The sequence below is a fragment of the Charadrius vociferus genome, unplaced genomic scaffold, assembly GCF_000708025.1.
Source record: "Charadrius vociferus isolate BGI_N301 unplaced genomic scaffold, ASM70802v2 scaffold342, whole genome shotgun sequence".
Lineage (NCBI taxonomy): Eukaryota > Metazoa > Chordata > Aves > Charadriiformes > Charadriidae > Charadrius > Charadrius vociferus.
Genome location: NW_009647231.1, coordinates 657,267 through 675,144, shown reverse-complemented (window position 1 = coordinate 675,144; position 17,878 = coordinate 657,267). Strand labels below are relative to the sequence as shown.

Here is a 17,878-nt window from a genome sequence, read left to right as displayed (position 1 = left end):
ACTGCAAGTCTGTGAGGTAAAATTCCTATGTGTGGGATCAGTGCTGTTGCAATGAAATAATACTTTTCCAAAGAGTTAGTGTGAATGTATAAGATCTGCCTATTTTTTCACAGAGTTATTTTTAAGGGTTAGAAATATTGTTTAGTTACTATGATACCTGAAAATTAGGATTCTCTGCCACTGAATTTTTGTATGATTTCTCAGACTGCCTTCAGTTCTCTGTATTGATGAATAGGCAGTCTGTAGGTGAAATGCCTACAGAACTGACTAAACAGCAGAATCAGACCGGAGAACTGAATGAAAGACACTTGCTTTCCAGTTCCTGACTTGCTGATCAATGCTTTTCTTTTGTTATGTTATATTTTTGAAGATTATTTTTCTCTACAGTCCTGCTGTAACGCAGTGTTGATCTTCATTGCTGCAATAACACAGCAGGCAGAAGGACTACAGCCAAAGTCAACTGAGTCCTTTGAAACTGATGTCAAAGAGATGATATGTTTGTTAAGGAATTGTCATGCACCCTCTCGGTTAAATGCATTTGTGATTTTGCAATATGTGGTGTTAAAGCTGAAATAAAATCTATCTCAGTGTTTACTGAAACCGATATGCTCATGTATTACGCCAGATTTAGCAGCTCCGACTGACCCGCTCACACACACGGCATTAGTAAATACAAGCTGTCACTCCGACATGTACGCCTGTGTTGACTTTGTTACCTTGTAATCCATTTGGAGTGCATTTTCTTAGGATTACCTTTTTTTAATCAGTTTTCCTGTATGCTTTTATAGCTTCTAAGTTACTAGGGAAACATTTCTGCCTTCCATTAGCTAAACATTAAAAGCTACAGCCAGGAATGGAGGTAGGAGTCGAAAAATTCAATGAGCCGTTATCTGACTTCAGATGTTCCACTGCAGAGTAGAAATCTGTGCCCTCTAAGTAATGTCTAAGACCCCCTACACACTTCATGGGAGACTGAATGGCTTCAGCATGTGGTCTGAAACATCAGCGTGTCGACCAGGGAACTTTCTTGGAAAAGTCAACAGTAAAATTTCCCTACCCCACGCTACTGTTGAAGTGCCTCAACATGAGGTGCAGACAGTTGTCTTGACCACCTTGAATGCAAGCATTTTCCCTGGTGGAAAGGCACCCACACCTAACTTTTTTGAAAGATGGGTGATTGCATTCGTGCTGCTTCCATCTATCTTCTGTGTTACTATCTTGAGCTGACATCTAGCTCAGTGTACCAGGATGCGATTCCCACAACAGCCTGGAAAGGCTGAGTCCGCACCTCTCTCCAAGCAGCCCATTCTCTCTCCTCACAAACAGGTGAGACGGCTGAGGAAAATAATCCTTTTCAAAAATTCAGGACTCACTGTGACAAGACAGAAGTGAAGACTTGGACTCTACAGCTTTGTAGCTTTGATTCTGCATAAGGAACAGCTAGTCCTGCATATTTGTCTCAAAAACTCTTTGCACGTTTAATTCGAAACAATCTTTAGATAAACTGCATGAACAATCTTGAAAGAAAAAACTGGAACCCTGTATACCCCCTTTCAGATAACGGCATTGTAAGGCCAAAATTTATTCTTTCTCCCTCTAGCCCAATCAATCTTCATTTCTTCACTCTGCGATGTCCTAGCTCCAGTGGAATGGGGGGTGAACACCATGTCCGTACCTGAAATGGCCTATGTCCTGGGAATTCCAAGTCATCAGTGAGACTTAATTTTCCTCAGCTGGGAATGAGGTGCAGATGTTTCACTTCAGAGGAAAAGACTTTAATGATGAGGCTTTTACAAAGATACTACTTCTTCCACCACGAAACTGTTCACAAAGAAGTTGCGTCTAATCATGATCACCTGAATACAGATAATCCCAACAGAAATGCTTTTATTTAATAATTAATGCCTAGATACAATTGACAAGATACAGTGTCACTAGAAAATAGAAATCAAAAGAATACATTTTACGTGTATAGTGGCGTACTTCTCCATTAAGCATTAAGTCAGCCCTAATGAAGAGAGCCTGTAAAATTACAGAAGCAACACAATAGCCACTAAATATCTCGCTGTCTTTCAGAGTAACTCACACACTTACCTTCCACTTCAAATACATTTTACATACTTGTTTGTGTGTGAGTGCGTATGTGTCTGAGCACATCTATGAGGAGAGTTCCTAACATCTAAATATAAGATAATAAGAAAATGAAAAGGTTGCATGAAAGAAAGTTACAAGAGATGTTTTTATGATTGAGGTTTAGTTAAGTCGGAATATAAATGGATTTCTTCAAATTTTGTGACACAGAGGGTTCAGCATTGCATCATTGTTTTTTGACATCAGACTGAAAACCAACACAGGGTTCACTTCATAAGTACATTTCCTATATAAAGAAATGTTTTTATCCAGCACTGATGAGAACATATTCTCAGCAGTATTTCCAGTTTGAACTTTTCCCTCTTTATGTTTTTAAGATGGAGAATATTAATATGCTACTGTCAAGATACTTACTTGATGGGAGGTAAACTAAATGCCGCAAATTGCTGGACTAATAAAGGAGATTGTTTTGATTAATGAACTAACCAACTTTCTACTTTTCTGTTGTATTTTTGTCCAAAGGCTGATTTAGTAATGAAATAGTATTTGATTGCAAAACAAGAATGAGTTTTTGGTTTTATGCAGATCCTAAAGAAAGAGGAAATGCATGTTGCAATAATTGTTAAAAAGCTCTAATCTCTCCCCAACAGGATTGCACACCTGAGATTTTGCTCACACACTGAATCACTTCACAATCACCAAAGCCAGAAGCAAAAGTCACATTGAAGAGCAAAGATCACATCTTCTGATCACACCATAAATTTCCAGCCCTAGATCCTGAATCAGTCATGGTCAAAACTGGAACTGAATTCAGTGGAACTGGTATTTCATTCCTGATGCTGTTTGTTGTGTGAGTTACACTTAGTGGGAATTCAGACAAAATTCAAATTGATCAAATTCAAAATAAAATTAATTCATCAGTTGCTATCATAACAAGACAATTCATATGCTACTCATGGTAATGGTTGTATAAGAATATATGTTACTCTTGTATAAGAAATCCCAGTTGATTAACCTGTGCTGACCAGAACCAGATCGTTGCAAAGATACAACAAAGACAACAAATTGCTAGTAAATGGAAGCTTAAATCTAGTAAAACAGCTCAGCTATGGGGAGAAATCCAGAGCTCATAGCCAGAAAGTGGGATCCAGAGTGGTGTGTTAGGGACCGTGACTCCCAGTACAGTGCACGGAGAGAATTAGGCACTTCGGGTATTGCCTAGAGACAATGAATAGGAAACACAGATAGTGAGATGGGTCGTAACTTCTGTCTTGAGAAGCAGGCTCGTCACATCAGCCGCAGGCAAGTGGGGCTCTCCAAGGGGCACTCAGACCAGAAAATGCTTTCTAAAATTACTGTATTTGAATTGGAAGGGCTAACTCATTTCTTCTTGAAGGAGGAGCGAGAATAACCAGTTTCAGCAACAACATTCTGGCGTCAAAGCACTAGCTCAGTCAGAGTTTAATTCATTTTCAAACTGAAAATGGTTGTAATCCTGATCTCCTCCTACCCCACCAAGTGCTCCACCATCACACTACAGGCAGCCTATCTGTGACCGCTGACTTACAAATATGGCATTAGGTATTTGGGAACCCAGTGTACAAAATTACCACATATGTACTTCTTAACAGCTCTCTAAAATGTTTCTGAGTGGATTTTTTCCCTTTCCACCAGATGAGTTCAGATCGGAAGGGTGGGTTTCAAAGACTGCCGCTGCTAGGCAGATTTGTGCTGATACGGCATTTATACCATTGCCACGGACATCTAAAGATACAAGAAATGTGCAGCTCAGGACAGATCTATGAATCTACACAAATGAGAGAGTAGAGTTCTACTTTTTTTTTTTTTTTTTAGCTTGTGAAAGGTTTAATATGTGTTAATAAATATAAAAATCTTTTGTATGCTTAACTGCAAAATTCCATAATTTATAGTCGTTTTTCTAATATATATTTTATTATCGCATATGTACAACAGGCTGGCTTTCAAGAATAGCCTTAAAAAGCATAAGCAACCGAGCAGTTCATCTGTGACTTTTATAATGGACCATAAATGTTTCAGAAGAATGGTCTGGCGAGGGACTTCTCGACTCATGTTTTGTTCTGCAGGCTCTGAAAACAAAGAATGTGCATGTATTTAACAATAAACTATACAGCTTTTGGTTTGAACTTTGGCTTAATTGAAATCAGTGGCAAAATTCCCCTCTTTTTATGATGAACACTGTGGTATAAAATAATTCCCTTCACCATTATTAATGTACTGTTCTTTCTTCCATCCCCTGTATTCTTTAAATCTGAGTTTTATTTATGTGCTGATATTCCTGTAACTGCAAATCTAAAGAGAAAGCCTCTGTTCCCATATATCCTTGACTTGCCTTTTGCATTTTTCTGCATGATTCCTCTTTGATCTGCCTCTGAATTTAATAATGAAATTTGACTCAATATCCCTCCCACTATATATAGCTCCTGCTACATCATGTTCTGTTACCTATCATCTGACAGTGTAATTCTTGAAATCTGGCCATTTAATTTGGTCCAAGAAAATGTATCATTTAAGAGAAGGCCATGTTCATTTGACTAAGTGAATGCACATTTCTGTTTTCTTACCAAGCGCTGGTGTATGGGCAGTTTCTCATACTGTGTGGGGGGGAATGTTTACAGAATCCTATCAGCAAAAATGGCATTTGGCAAGAATATTAACTACAATAGCAGCATTCACGGTTTGGTTTCTAAATATGTTATAATGCTGAATATTCTCATTTCCTTTCTGCGTTACCTCTGCCTGCTACAAGGCTGGGAAGGTAGCCTTGCAGAATTCTTGAATTCAGATTTCACCTTCCCCTGCCATGGGACAGGAAATGAAACCTCCTGAAGCCTGGGATCTCTGCATGAATGGAGGGCATTGTAGATACGCATCGTATTTCACTGCTGACACCCGCAATGTCAGTTCTTTCCATCACTGGGGCATGCTGGACTGTTTTTAAAGACAATCACAGTGCCAACCTCTTAACTAAGCCAAAACATTTTATTTTCTGCTTTTCCAATTTCCTAAAACCAATGATTAATATCCCTATCAAATTACCTGATCTTTAGGAGAGTCAACAGGACTATTCCTAGGATGAGAACTATGCAGGAGGAATAGGCAATAACGTAGATTGTTTCACCTATGAGTAAAAAACACAAAGCAGACACGAAATATTTACTTCTTCAGTAATAAGAATCAGATTTGAAATCTGAATTGGAATGCATACGTATGTAAGATAAATTAGCTATCGATTCTGACATAAGTAATTAAAAGGAGGAAAAAGACCTAGATGGTATGCCAATGGTAGGAATAACTCTTCTGTCACCAGTTGGTGCAGAATCATTTTCAGACTCCTTTTAGTAAATACCAGCTCCAATAGCACTTCGTATGTGTAGCACTACCTTTTACTCTTTACCAGGGGAACAGCTTGTTACTCTGATTTGTGTTTTGGAGTATTCTCCCCATTGATTTTAAGCTGTTAATTTTATTCTGTGTATCAGAGGAGACCTGGTTCTTACCTACCTATTAGACCTCTTTTCTTTTTTTGCATATTACCATAATTGCAGTGCGCAGCAATACTTGATCTAGAATCAAATTAATGTAAAATGGGATCTAAGAGTGTGTTTCTGGGCCCCGTGCCCATGGAGTTTCCTCTTTCTCTTAGGCTTCTCACCAAAAAGTCACTTAGGCAGCTTTACGTGCTAAAAATTCCAACTGTTGAAAAACTGGGAGTTGTTTCAACTTTTGTTTTCCAAATAAAGAGGAACTTATTTTTTCCTGAAGGAATGTTTCCATTGGTTTTGATCAAATATTCTGATGGAAAAATTTCAGTTGAGAATGTAACATAAGCCCTGAACCTGGGATGGAGAGGTGCGGAGGTTAGATGACTCAACAAAAGGACTCAAATCCAGAGACTCAAGCATAAAACATGGGATCTTTCTATTACTTTCCTGTAGCACTGATTCTGTCATGTTATACAGTTAAATAAGTTTTTGTTTATATGGGAACTCAATTGCAGAGGGCTTTAGCTGTTCCCAAGCTGCTCCGCCTTACATAGTCAGTGAAACATTCACTGTGGAAGAGATGGAGTCCCAGTCCCATCACTGGGCCACTTATCTGGGCTGTGAGAAGGCCAAATTCTGGTCTCTGAATCAGGTACCAGTTATTATACGTTCTGTTTGTTTGTGTGTTTGTGCATACACAGACGTTTCTGTATACACTACATTCATGCAACAGCTGTATAGTGTAATACAAACACAGGCGGTATGGACACTGGAGCAGCTCCAGTAAGAGAAAGTGAATATATATTCTACAACGAGGCAAGAAATGGACAAGAGCTGAGCCAGGGGTTGGACCTGCCTGCGTTTTATTTCAGGATGACACTCACTTTTTCTCAAAAAGCTATCAAAAAGTCAAGTTTTCCAATAGAAGAAAAATGAAAGCAATGATTGAACTCTCACAAGTTGCACAGAATGAACATACCACTTCATGCAGCAAGCTACTGACAGATATTTAACGTGGCGAATTTTTGAAGGAAGAGAGGTGAGGTCTATCTTAGTCTCAGTGCAGGACTACTAATATCAGACAATAAAAAATAGATCATCAGTTGGTCCTTCTCTCAAGTTACAACATTTCTTTAAGATGATGAGTGTTCGGAAAAGAATAATTTTTAGGGTTTTTTTGCAGTTTCTGAATCTTAATTGTACACTTAGTCATTTTTAAAAACTTTTTAGAACGCAGAAGTAGTTGTAGGGGCAAAAGTTTCCTGCTTTTTTTGAAGTGGAAAGAGACATTCACACATATTTGAGGCAAAAAAAGAAGTTTTAAAAGTACATCGCTTACCACAAGACTAGGGAAATTATTAGAAGCAACAGTCATGGATGTTTAAAAGTGGGCTAATATAATTTCTCCAAAACATTGTAATATTTGTCTTTTAAAAATTGGAAAAAGTGCTTCATTTTCATAAAGCAAAACACTCAGGAATAAAAAAATCCAATTTTTTGTCAAAATCCTATAAAGTGCTATATTTTTGGTGAAGTAATTGCTGGTAAAAAAATATGTTGATCATAATATTATTTAGTTCTATGGGGAATACAAGAAAGATGTTAATGATGAGATCGTGCTAGAAGCTACATATTTTCTCCTACCTTCTGAGAACGAAGGGAATCTGTAAGGCTAGGAGAGGGCACAATTTTGTGGCTGAAGCGCTAACTCTTCATTTTATATATTCTTTGTGGTTTAACTACTTGAATGTGCTTATTCATCTTCCCTTAAAAATGTTGCTGGGGTGTGTGTTTCCTGGTAGGCTCTCTGCTCTTGTTTAAAAATCCAAATGATATTTTATAGAAATTTTCACTATTAAACTACATCCAATCAGTTCTCGAAATGTGAAATAGTGCTAGGGAAGTTAAGAAATATAGATAGGAAATTTTGTCTCTTTTCATCCTGAGTACTGTCCATGAAAACTACCAGAATCCATGTCAATTCCTGTATGATGTAACAGGCTGTATTATCCCATTTTGATCTCTGTATACATGGTATTGATCATCTGAACATCATCTAACTAACAGCAAGTTAAGGCTTAAAAACAGTGCCCTAAATGAACAATAAAAACACTGACTGAAATTAGGCACATTTGTAGTTACAGATCAGTAAACAACCGTAGGTCTCACGCTGTGTGCCCATTCACAGTTCACAGGAATCATAGAATTGCAGAATCGTAGAGTCATTTAGGTTGGAAAAGACCTTTAAGATCATTGAGCCCAACTGTCCAGCCGGCTCTGGAAAGCAGATAGCTCCATCACAGTCATTGAAAACATGATTACAAGTTAGAATAATTTCCTATTCTTAGCAGAAATGGTAAAAAATGTAGTGTACATAGTGTGTCTATGTTATTACTCTTCGAAGAAACAGCTGTCCCTATTTCAGCAATTCTCTTCATCTGAGGTGCAGAAGAGCAAACCTTGTTTGGGTTTACTGACTAGATGGAGAAAGGGATACAAATATCTGCATGTACCATGGAGAAAGAAAGGCACACGCGATGTCTAAAGACTTATAATAGGAGGTGGCTAAAACACAAGATGTTTCAGCTCGGTCCTGTAGAGAGTCAATTGACAAAAGTGGAGGGCAGTAATTTCCACTGCAATGGGAAGGGCTGCGAGGTGTTGGGAGAGTTGTTCTGTCCTGCGGTGTCCTGGTTTGAGGCCTAAACCACGACGTGTGGAGGTGGCCTGGAGTCATGAGAAGCTTGTGGACCTTCTCACCTTGGGGCAGGTTTATAGCAGGGCCACTGCGGCTGCGTGATGCATGTCTTGCCCTTCCTCGGATGGGCTGCAAACCTCAGGGACACAATAACTGGTGCTGCAGGTACCACTGAAGCACTAGCTGGAGCTCCCTACACAGACATATGGACATTTCCAGTAATGAAGTTCGGTAGAGGATAGCTACGGGCTCAGCAGCTGGAACAATTAGTGGGATTACACTCTTGTGTAAATCTACCTGCTTATGTATACACAGTGAAATGACTCTGAATATTCATCAGAGAGATTAATTCCGGCTGGTGCTCAGTGGTTTCTTGGCTACCCGCAGCTTGTCATAGGCTTTTTGCTACATTTATAAAACAATCAGATTGACAATGTTTCATACCTTACAAATTAAAGTCAGTGGAGCTGAACTAATCTCAGTTCCCACAGCAGCTGGTATAATTATAGATAAACCCTGCCAATTACTTGTTTATCTAGATTCTCAGCGTGGCAAAACTCCTCAGTAGGAAATATATGATAACTCTACAATTTAAGACAAAATGAGATTAATTTCAACAGTTTTGGGTCAAGACCAATTTTATTGTATCTCACAAGAACAGGATAAGAGTTCTGCGTTTCTAGTTTTCTTTTCCAGCCAAAAAATACTTCAGCTCCAAAGCTCTATGGTGATGAAAGTAACTGCTTATCTTCACACACGAATCATTTTTCAAATTAAAGTGTGGGAAGCAATCTTTTAAATTATGTGGATCTGTAAAATCATGGAGATAATTCGCATAGGATAAAGTCAAAACCAGGCTGAAAGTGCATAACTAGGGAGGCAATAACAACATTTTTGAAGTTTGGAGATTTTTTGTTTGATTTATCACTTTTTGATGTTGTTTCCAAAATGACATAAAATTCTGGCCCCATCTAAGCTTACAGCAGAAGTCTCATTAACTTTTATATGGTTGGGACTCTGCCCACATCACATCTTGTTAACAGGGTTGTATCAGCCCACAGACAACTGGGTTGGCCAGTGCTCTCCTGGGTATGTGAATGAGTGTAAATCCAGTCAAGATTTTTACAGGATCCTGTTATCATATGGTTACACCAAAAGTTGGAATAATATTCTTCCAACTGAACTGCGTTATATTTTTTTTGCATATATATAAATATATGTATATATGTTTAGATTTATTATTTATTATGAAAGATTATTTTTATTACGAAAGATTATTTTTATTACAACCAATCTTATCCAATGGCATCATTTGCAATGGCACTGAATAGAATGGAGAAATATTACTATTTTTTGAACAGCAAGTGTTTTTTTGAATTATCAAATTAAGAAAAAGTTGAAGAAATACCGAGTTTCTTCTGAACACGTTCATCTCTAGATGATCATTAGTTTGAATTGGTGAAAGACATCCTTGTGTCTTTCAATGACAAACTAACTAAAAGATTCTTCTGAGATTTTGATGTAGGGACAAGACATCAGCAAACTGTATCTCCTGCTTTCCAAGCAGAAAATAGCCAAGAAGCAAATATCTTCAAATATCTTCACACACACAAGAGGCCATATTTGACAAGTTAACGGTTTTGCCTCTGCACTCTGAGATTCTTCTTGGGATTTAATTTCAGTAAAGATAAATATTTTGTAAAGATGATAGCTCCCTTTGCAGGCTGAGTAATGCGCATTTACTAGCACATGAATCTAGGATACAGGGTTAGATTTTTGGCAGAGGGATTTATGAAACAATTTGCAATATGGTTTTTATCATCAGGTAGATATCCTGAATCAGATTCTTCTGCTTGACCTGGCTTCCTATGAGACGTTTATAGCTTAGAGTGTTCCCATCTAGTGTACATGACAGCTCCAACAGAAGGAATGTTTTATTGTATGGTTTAGGCTGGTCAGCATTCCTTTTATTTTTCTAAGGCCATCCAAAATTCTGTTAAGAGTTCAAGGACAGCTTTTTGGAAAGTATTCAGACTTCAATGCAAACAGAAGTAACTGGGTGCAGGTTGCTTTTTGCGAATATTTATCTGAATCTCTGAGGGAAATATATGATACATTTTACCCACTGAAAGGGTCTGTAGTTAGAAGTAGTCACAGGGGTGACATAGCTCATATTTTACTTTTTCTCACTTAGACCAGGATTTCTTGCATTATAACTTGCACTATTTAACCATGAAAGCCTGGTTCCATCTAGAGATTCAGGCTCCCTCTGTAGGGAGGGAAAGAAGCCAACACTTCCCACAAAGACAGTCTGAAAAGGTGGGATTAATCTTCCTCTGAGTGTCCCTGACTTTTTTCTCCAGCAACACAGAGCACTTGGCTGGCATGCATGATTCTTAAGTAATTTTAATGCTAAAATTACAGCTGAATTCTTAATTATTCACACACAGGTCCCAGGAATCCAATTCCATGAATCCAGTTTTATACATGCCAGGTTGCCCACTTCAGCAATAGCTGAAGGATGGAGGTGATAGAAGTCCCTGCATTTTGTACTGCTTGCAGAGCTTGAAATATTTTTTCACTGTTAAAGGTGTTCAGTATGAACAGTTCTGGGAACTAATTTGTATTAATGTCTGGAATATTGTAATCTGTCCTACACAAGGTAGAACAGGTCATTCTCATTAGAGTTGATATTGGTGCATTAAGCTCTTTAGTGTCCTCACTCTGTAATTGGGTCCTTCAAGAGGATATATAAAATTAATAGTATTTCAAGCATGAGAAAATTTTGTATATTAATTCAATATCCTTTAACTTTATGTCACTTAATTGCTTACTGTAAATGCATGGAATAAAACCAGATGCATCTCTTCAACCCATGGGATATTGTGATCTGCAGTTGCGTTGCCTGAGAAGGTAAAGTCTGACGGAGTGTAACACAAGCCCCTTCTCAGATGGCTTACTGTGGCTTCCTAATTTCGTTGCTGTAACTACTATGGCACAAAAAGTCAAGCGAGCTAGGAGAGAAGTAGGTGTGACATCAAAGCTACTAATTTGTATTACACATTATGACTACTACTCTCTAATGACTGCACAGAGAGGCAGGCTCTGGCAGGCTTAATAGCTTAATTTTCCCCAATTATAACATAGTGATTGTGAGACGTCTATTTCAAAACCACTTGTCAGAGAAATTGGTTCAGTCTCATTATCTTTATTTGGTGGTTATATAAGCTAAGCCAAACAGGTAGAGAGATTTTTTCCACATTATGTTGAACGGGGGAGCAACAGGTAGAGCACATTTGCCTGAACCCATCCAAGGGACTCAACCTTTAGTCTTCCCTATGATACATGAGGGAAATTTCAAGAGTACTTCTGTAAAAATCATGGAGTGGTTAGCCCAAACTCACCATTAATTGAAGAAGAATGGAGCTGTGCTCTGGAAAGCTTTTCTCCTGGCATTTCTGTATTTACCCAGTGAAAACCTTTCTTCTTAATGGAAATTTGACCTGAATATTGGAAAGAAAATATCCATTCAAAATATTACTTAAAAATAGTAATTTAAGTGAATATTGATATTTGGTATTTTCATAAGAGTAACAGACTTTATAAAGGCAGCTACTTAAAAATATTGCTTACTGATACTCGATGAACCAAGTGAATGAGTGAATGACAGTTCTTCCTGTGTCATCTCAGTTAAACGTCCCCTGCAGTTTGTCTTATGGGGGACAAGCATGCTTTAAAAATGTTCTCTGCCTCAAAATAATGTAAATTCTCTTTTCACATAAACTATTTTAAAAATAGGCCCACCAAAAGAATTGGGCCCACCAAGCCCATATAGAAGTGATGGGAAATGGGTAGTAGTTTGAAGTAATTTCCAAAAGGCAGAGCTTATTCTCCAAACAAATTGCTAGACCTCAATTAACTCTTTCACAATGGCCTGTCCTCTTAGTGGGCATAATTTCATGAATGTATCTGAAAATATACATCTTCTGTTGAAATGAAAAGCAAAAGGTTTACCCAGGTAGCATAGTTTACAGAGCAAGAGGCTAAGCCATACAAGACTATGCGCAGTCACTCACACGAACTGCAAGCTGAGAAAATTTTATTCCCTAGAGGAATGAAACCAATATGACAAAGGCTCATGTCTGCAGCCTGGAACATTGTCTAAATGGCAATGGACTAAATCTTCCTCTAATGTACTACTTCTCTGAGATCCAAAAGTACAACCCAGAGTTGAAATATTTTGGAAAATTAACTTTTTCCTTTCTGTCACTGGCATTTTTGCTTATTCCTATCGTGACACTGATCCTACATTGGCACTTATCCACACTGTACTTCTGTCTCATATAGCAGCCGGTTATTCACAGTTCTTGCCTTTTATTGGGTCTGCAGCAAGCTTTAATCCTGTAAGCACAGCCCCAAGAGCAAACGCTTGTAGAAAGGCAGTACCATACAAGAGTAGGAAGATGTGATGGTGGTGGTAAACACCACTTGAGGGTCTGCTCACACCAGTTCTAGAGGCAAAGATCCTTTTTGCTAGCCCTGGGTATTTGTCTATTCAGAAAGACTTCAGTGTTAAAATCATCATCACTGCAAGAGTGAAAGTTATCCAAAGTTCACACTGAGGTCAGATGAATGAGTTAGCAGAAGGGGTTGGATGGGGTCTGCAACAGAGCACTCACTCCACTTCTCTAAACTGCCATGTAGATGACGGCATTTAGCACTGTGCCTTACAATCGAACCCATAATCTTCCCTCTCTTCAGTGTAGCTGCATTACGACTAGGCATCTAGAAAAAACAAAAGCAAGATTCACAACACTCTGCAAACATTCTGTGGAGTAGGGGCCAAGCCTTTAGTCAGCCAAAGGCCCTGGATCCCCAGACTGGTTTTAACTAACTGGTTTTAACTGGTTTTAACATTCATTGCACCACAGGAGCAAGCAAGCTTCTGTTCTTGAATCCCAATTAGGTTAGGGAAGTTTCCATCACAAAAAACCCACAACATTTTATCCTGAGACTGCTTCGGGGAATGGCAAAAGCTCACGAGCAATTATTTGATTATTGTGACATGAGGGTCATCTTTTTGCTTTGTAGGTAAAGAATAACTAACACAATGATGTGATCCCTCATTTGGACCATTAAATGCAGACATAAAGCAAGCAAACAAATAACATTCATCAGAAAAATCACCGCCAGTAGTCTCAGATCTAAGTGTGTTATGGTATCACTTTTCCAGGGAAGTTGTTATATGATTTTTAATCTTTTCTCAGAGTCTGAATTTTAGTAGTGATTAACTAAGCTTAAGGGCAGTGTTTCAGCAACTTGATTGTAATTTCTGGGTAGACTTTGAGTGACAAGAAGTGATACCCTTATCAACGGTAACATTTTGGCCACTAAAACTAAAAATTAGTTAATTCATTTGATGAAATGCATACATGCAATTAATACATGTAGTTAAAAGGCAGTCCATCAGACAGAACTATGAAATAGTCATTGCTTTTCATTGTTATCTCTCTCAAGCTAGGTTGACAATATATATAATTGCATATAGAAGATGACTACCATAGGGTATGATGAACTAGCGAGTAGTACATCCTAAGAGGATTTATATAGCGAAATAGCTGGTATGATAGATCAGAGATTTGAAGAGAAGGGGGTACTTTGGTCTTTAATCTGGGCCATGGACCGGGTGCCTGGATGCAGCTGGAGTGTTGCAGAGGTGGCAGGTGAACCTTTGGGTTCAGTTTTAGGCTACAGGAGACCAGCAACGCCCCTGTGATGTGGCCCACAGCACAATATGTGGGGACAAACAGGGGATTTGCTTCAAAGGCACACTCCTAATTCAGACTAAAACATTAATATCTGCTCCCATATTGCCCTTCATTGCACTAATAATTCTCTCTTAAACAAAGCCTTGGCAAGGCTTTTCATATTTAACAAAAATAAGTAGCTGATTTAGCACATGAATGGCTTTACTGGTTCTGAGAAAGCATATACATTTTATCTGAGTTATCCCCAGTGTTTTTACTCAAGGCCAAATCCCGAAGCCTTCATTCACAGCAGCTTTTTCTTTGAGAGGTCCTATTTAAACCATTGCAGTTATTTTCTGTGGAATGAAGTCTGTTGCTAAATGTGTGTAAGCTCTGCTAATAGTTAGACTCCAAGAAGAAAAGAAAGAAAAAACAGCATAATATGTCATGTTATTTGTAAAAACAGTGTATCGAAGTACAACATTAAGCCAATGAGAGGAAGGCTTTGGAGTTTTCTAATCTGCGTAATGGTATAGACCCCAGAAATTATTCTTTTATTGTTATTCCAGCAAATTCATGTAACGAGACATATAGTCAATTTTATTGATTTACTACAGATATATTTCCCCAAACCACAAGAACAAACTGTGGGGAATTTGCATTTTGATTCGGATTAAAAAAAATCTCGCTGAAATCATTAGTACCAAAGATATAGTAAAGATTTGGTGTAAGTCAGAATTTTAATACTCTTTAAAACTAATTATTCTTTAAAGTTTTATGTGTTACTCACGTAACTCACTGAAGCAGGATTTGCTGTGAAGCATGTGATGGAAGAGCTCGCACAACGACTGCTCTGCGGGAGGCAAATTCTGGCAGGTACACTCCACGCGCAGCATCGTGCCCCAGTTGCTAACGTAGGCTTCTTTGCAATCAGCGTTTGCAGAACAGGGCATGTCATCCTTGATTAAAGTTTCAAGACAAGCTTCATCATCGTAGCATTCTTTTGTCACGTGTCTCCAACACTTTGACCAAAAAGCTGTGTATTTTTTCCTGGTGAAAAAAAAAAGTATAGAATGACAGTTTAAAAACACTGTGATTTCAGAAAAAAGGCATTTAAGGATCATCACAAAAAGAGACTGTATTCCCAAGATACCACTTAAGCCTTAAAAATCAAAATATTCAATGATAGCTGGCCTAAATTCTGCTCTGATTTGCACCTAATTGGTTTGAGTGAAATCTGCAAAATTGTAATTTGAGGAAAAACTTGGTTTTGCTGAAGAAGTTTTTGAGCAAAAGCAACTGCACTTCTAATCAGCACCTGGGGAGATTTTTCCAGGGTTCAGTAAAAACCAATGTGAATACCAACAGCCTCAGATCATCAGAGAAGAAATGTGGATAGAAGGATTAGTTCAGTCATCACAATGAAACCACACTAGGTGCTGTTCTAGTGGATCAGTTTGTTGGGCAGTGTAAAGGAAGAATGAGTATTCAACTAGTTTCACATAAAAAATATCTATATCCAATGCCAACCCCTCCTCCCCAGAATGTTAACAAAAGAGAAAATGGCCAAGGCTCAGGAAAAATTAGAAGTAATGCAGTTGACCCTACAGATGAATTGATAGCAGAGATAAATTACCAGGAGAATTAACTTGTTTCCCAGATCAATAATCTCAAATGATTTTGGTTTGTTTGCTCTTAGAATAGAATTGGTCTTTAGTGCACAATGTATGACAATAGAAAACATCTATTAAAAGTTAACTCAGAGATCTGCAGATATTAATTAGAAACCAATTTACATTACACTTACATTAAATGTTAGGGGACAATAAAGGTAAACTATTGTATATTGTACATTAAAAATATTAAAATATTTTTTCCTTATTTATAAAATTAGGTTATTAATTTACTGTTGATATTGTGAGACTGTTGCAAGCAAGTCACATGGAAAAGCATGAACTGTTACAATACCAGCTAGGCCATTGTTGTAAATATTTTCATTACAATAAGCGAAGGTTTCAAAGCAGATGCCACCTTTGTGCTAACGGAATTATTTCTATTCACCTCCTGATTTATAGATATGGCTAGCCATCATTCACAGACTAATTTTGCTAATTATATCCACTGATTGCCAGCTCCAGGAAACATTAATGTTCCCAAAATAATGGGTAATTCAGCAAGTCTCCATTACGATATTACATGTATACACATGCACAAACACAGACATACATTTGTAGCCCAATTCTTCTTGACATAAAAAGGGGCAATTCCCACTGATGTCAAACTGAATAGCGGGCACAGAACTGAAAGCCTCTCTTGGGCTTTTGCTTTGTTGACTGAAGGTTAATTTGAGCAGAGCTTTGAGGTAAAATTCAGGTCTAATCCGCAAGGGAACTGGTGACTACACTGAAAACCAAGGTGGACCAATTGACCGTCCTCAAACAGTGGCAATTAAGTAGAACTGTGAATATGGGCTAATCATGTTGCGTGTTTTCTAAAAATAAAATAAAATCTGAAAAACATGTTATTCTTCATTAGTTTGGTGGTCTGTGCATGTTTCAGGGCAGCTTTTTTCAAATATCAGTATGCTTGAGACAAAAAGAATAAGACAAGTTTTCTGAACCGGCCAAATTGGCCATACGACTGTTGGGTACAAAGGGTCAGACTCTGCGGAGGAAGAGGTAATTACTTTAACCAAACAAACTTCGTCTGGTCTGCTGCACAATTTGTGCAAACTGCTAGAGGGCAAAGGTGGAGACTGGCAGGTGTGATCTGAAGAAAGTGGTAATGAAAATATGCAACGACATAGTTTGTTCAGCAGAAATGGTGTTAAGCATCATGAAACAGGCAGAAGAAAAACCTACACTAGATTCCAGACCTTTCTGAAAATGAACCTTTTCTGTTTACTGGTGGAATTACTCGTGGAATTACCACAGCTGATGCAGATGTCTGTGAAGATGTCAAACACAAGTGATGATATACAGTAGACACACTGCAGAAAATAATTTTGTTATAGATGAGATATATAGCATATATATAAACATGGTTTGATCAAATCATGATTCAAAAGCACATTACTGGGCAAAATCTTTCTTCTCACCTGCACAATTCATTCTCTTCACACATGTGGATTACATTCAGACATGATGGGGTTGGAACTGCAGTAACTGCACAGGGCTTGCCATGGAGAAGTTCTTTGGCTCTGTGGCACGATTCATCAGGCTGGATGCAATCACAAAATGTCATCATTTGGGCAACTTCAAAAGGCATGTTTTGATAGAAGAACCTTATGGCTGCTTGACATTCTTCCATATTGCACTTCTTACTTACGGAGCAAACCTTAAGGTACAGGGACAACTGTTTGTTACATACTTCATCTTCAACACACTCCTTGTTCACATCCAAACAGGTTCTGTTTGCTGTGTATGCTAAAAAGAATAACAGTTTTTAAAATGAAATTACAAGAAAACCTTTTTCAAGTGATGATTGGTAGTCATCCTGCCTGCAACATTCCCATGTCTGCCTGCAACATTCCCATGAAAACCAAGTTTGACTCCCAAAAACTGATCCAGCTTTTGCATCTTTGCCTCTTTTAAGGTCATTGTGTGATCCTCTTACTTCTCCCTTCCACTGCTTAGCCCTTATAAGCAACTCTTCTGCAAGTTTCTGCCCCTGGCAGTCTGCTAGTGGCAGTCTTATTCTAGGCCATGTAATAAGTAATGGAGAAGAGAATATAAATGGCATTTCTCTGCTTTTAAAGGTAGTTTGTATATTTCTAGCCTATGCTATAAACCTTCCAAAAAGATCTTGATAATTCTTTC

General features: G+C 38.1%; 1 protein-coding gene across 1 annotated transcript in view; it reads right to left on the bottom strand.

Annotated features, from left to right (window-relative positions):
• Positions 1-3,141: 3,141 nt before the first annotated feature.
• Positions 3,142-17,878, bottom strand: part of GFRAL (GDNF family receptor alpha like) — a 27,134-nt gene continuing 12,397 nt past the window's right edge. The window contains exons 5-9 of the mRNA XM_009879839.1: positions 17,158-17,485; positions 14,851-15,110; positions 11,718-11,816; positions 5,170-5,251; positions 3,142-3,309 (exon numbers count right to left, since the gene is read on the bottom strand). Coding sequence (XP_009878141.1) covers positions 3,252-3,309; positions 5,170-5,251; positions 11,718-11,816; positions 14,851-15,110; positions 17,158-17,485 — 827 coding nt within the window. The 3' untranslated portion in view covers positions 3,142-3,251. The remainder of the gene's footprint in view (positions 3,310-5,169; positions 5,252-11,717; positions 11,817-14,850; positions 15,111-17,157; positions 17,486-17,878) is intronic.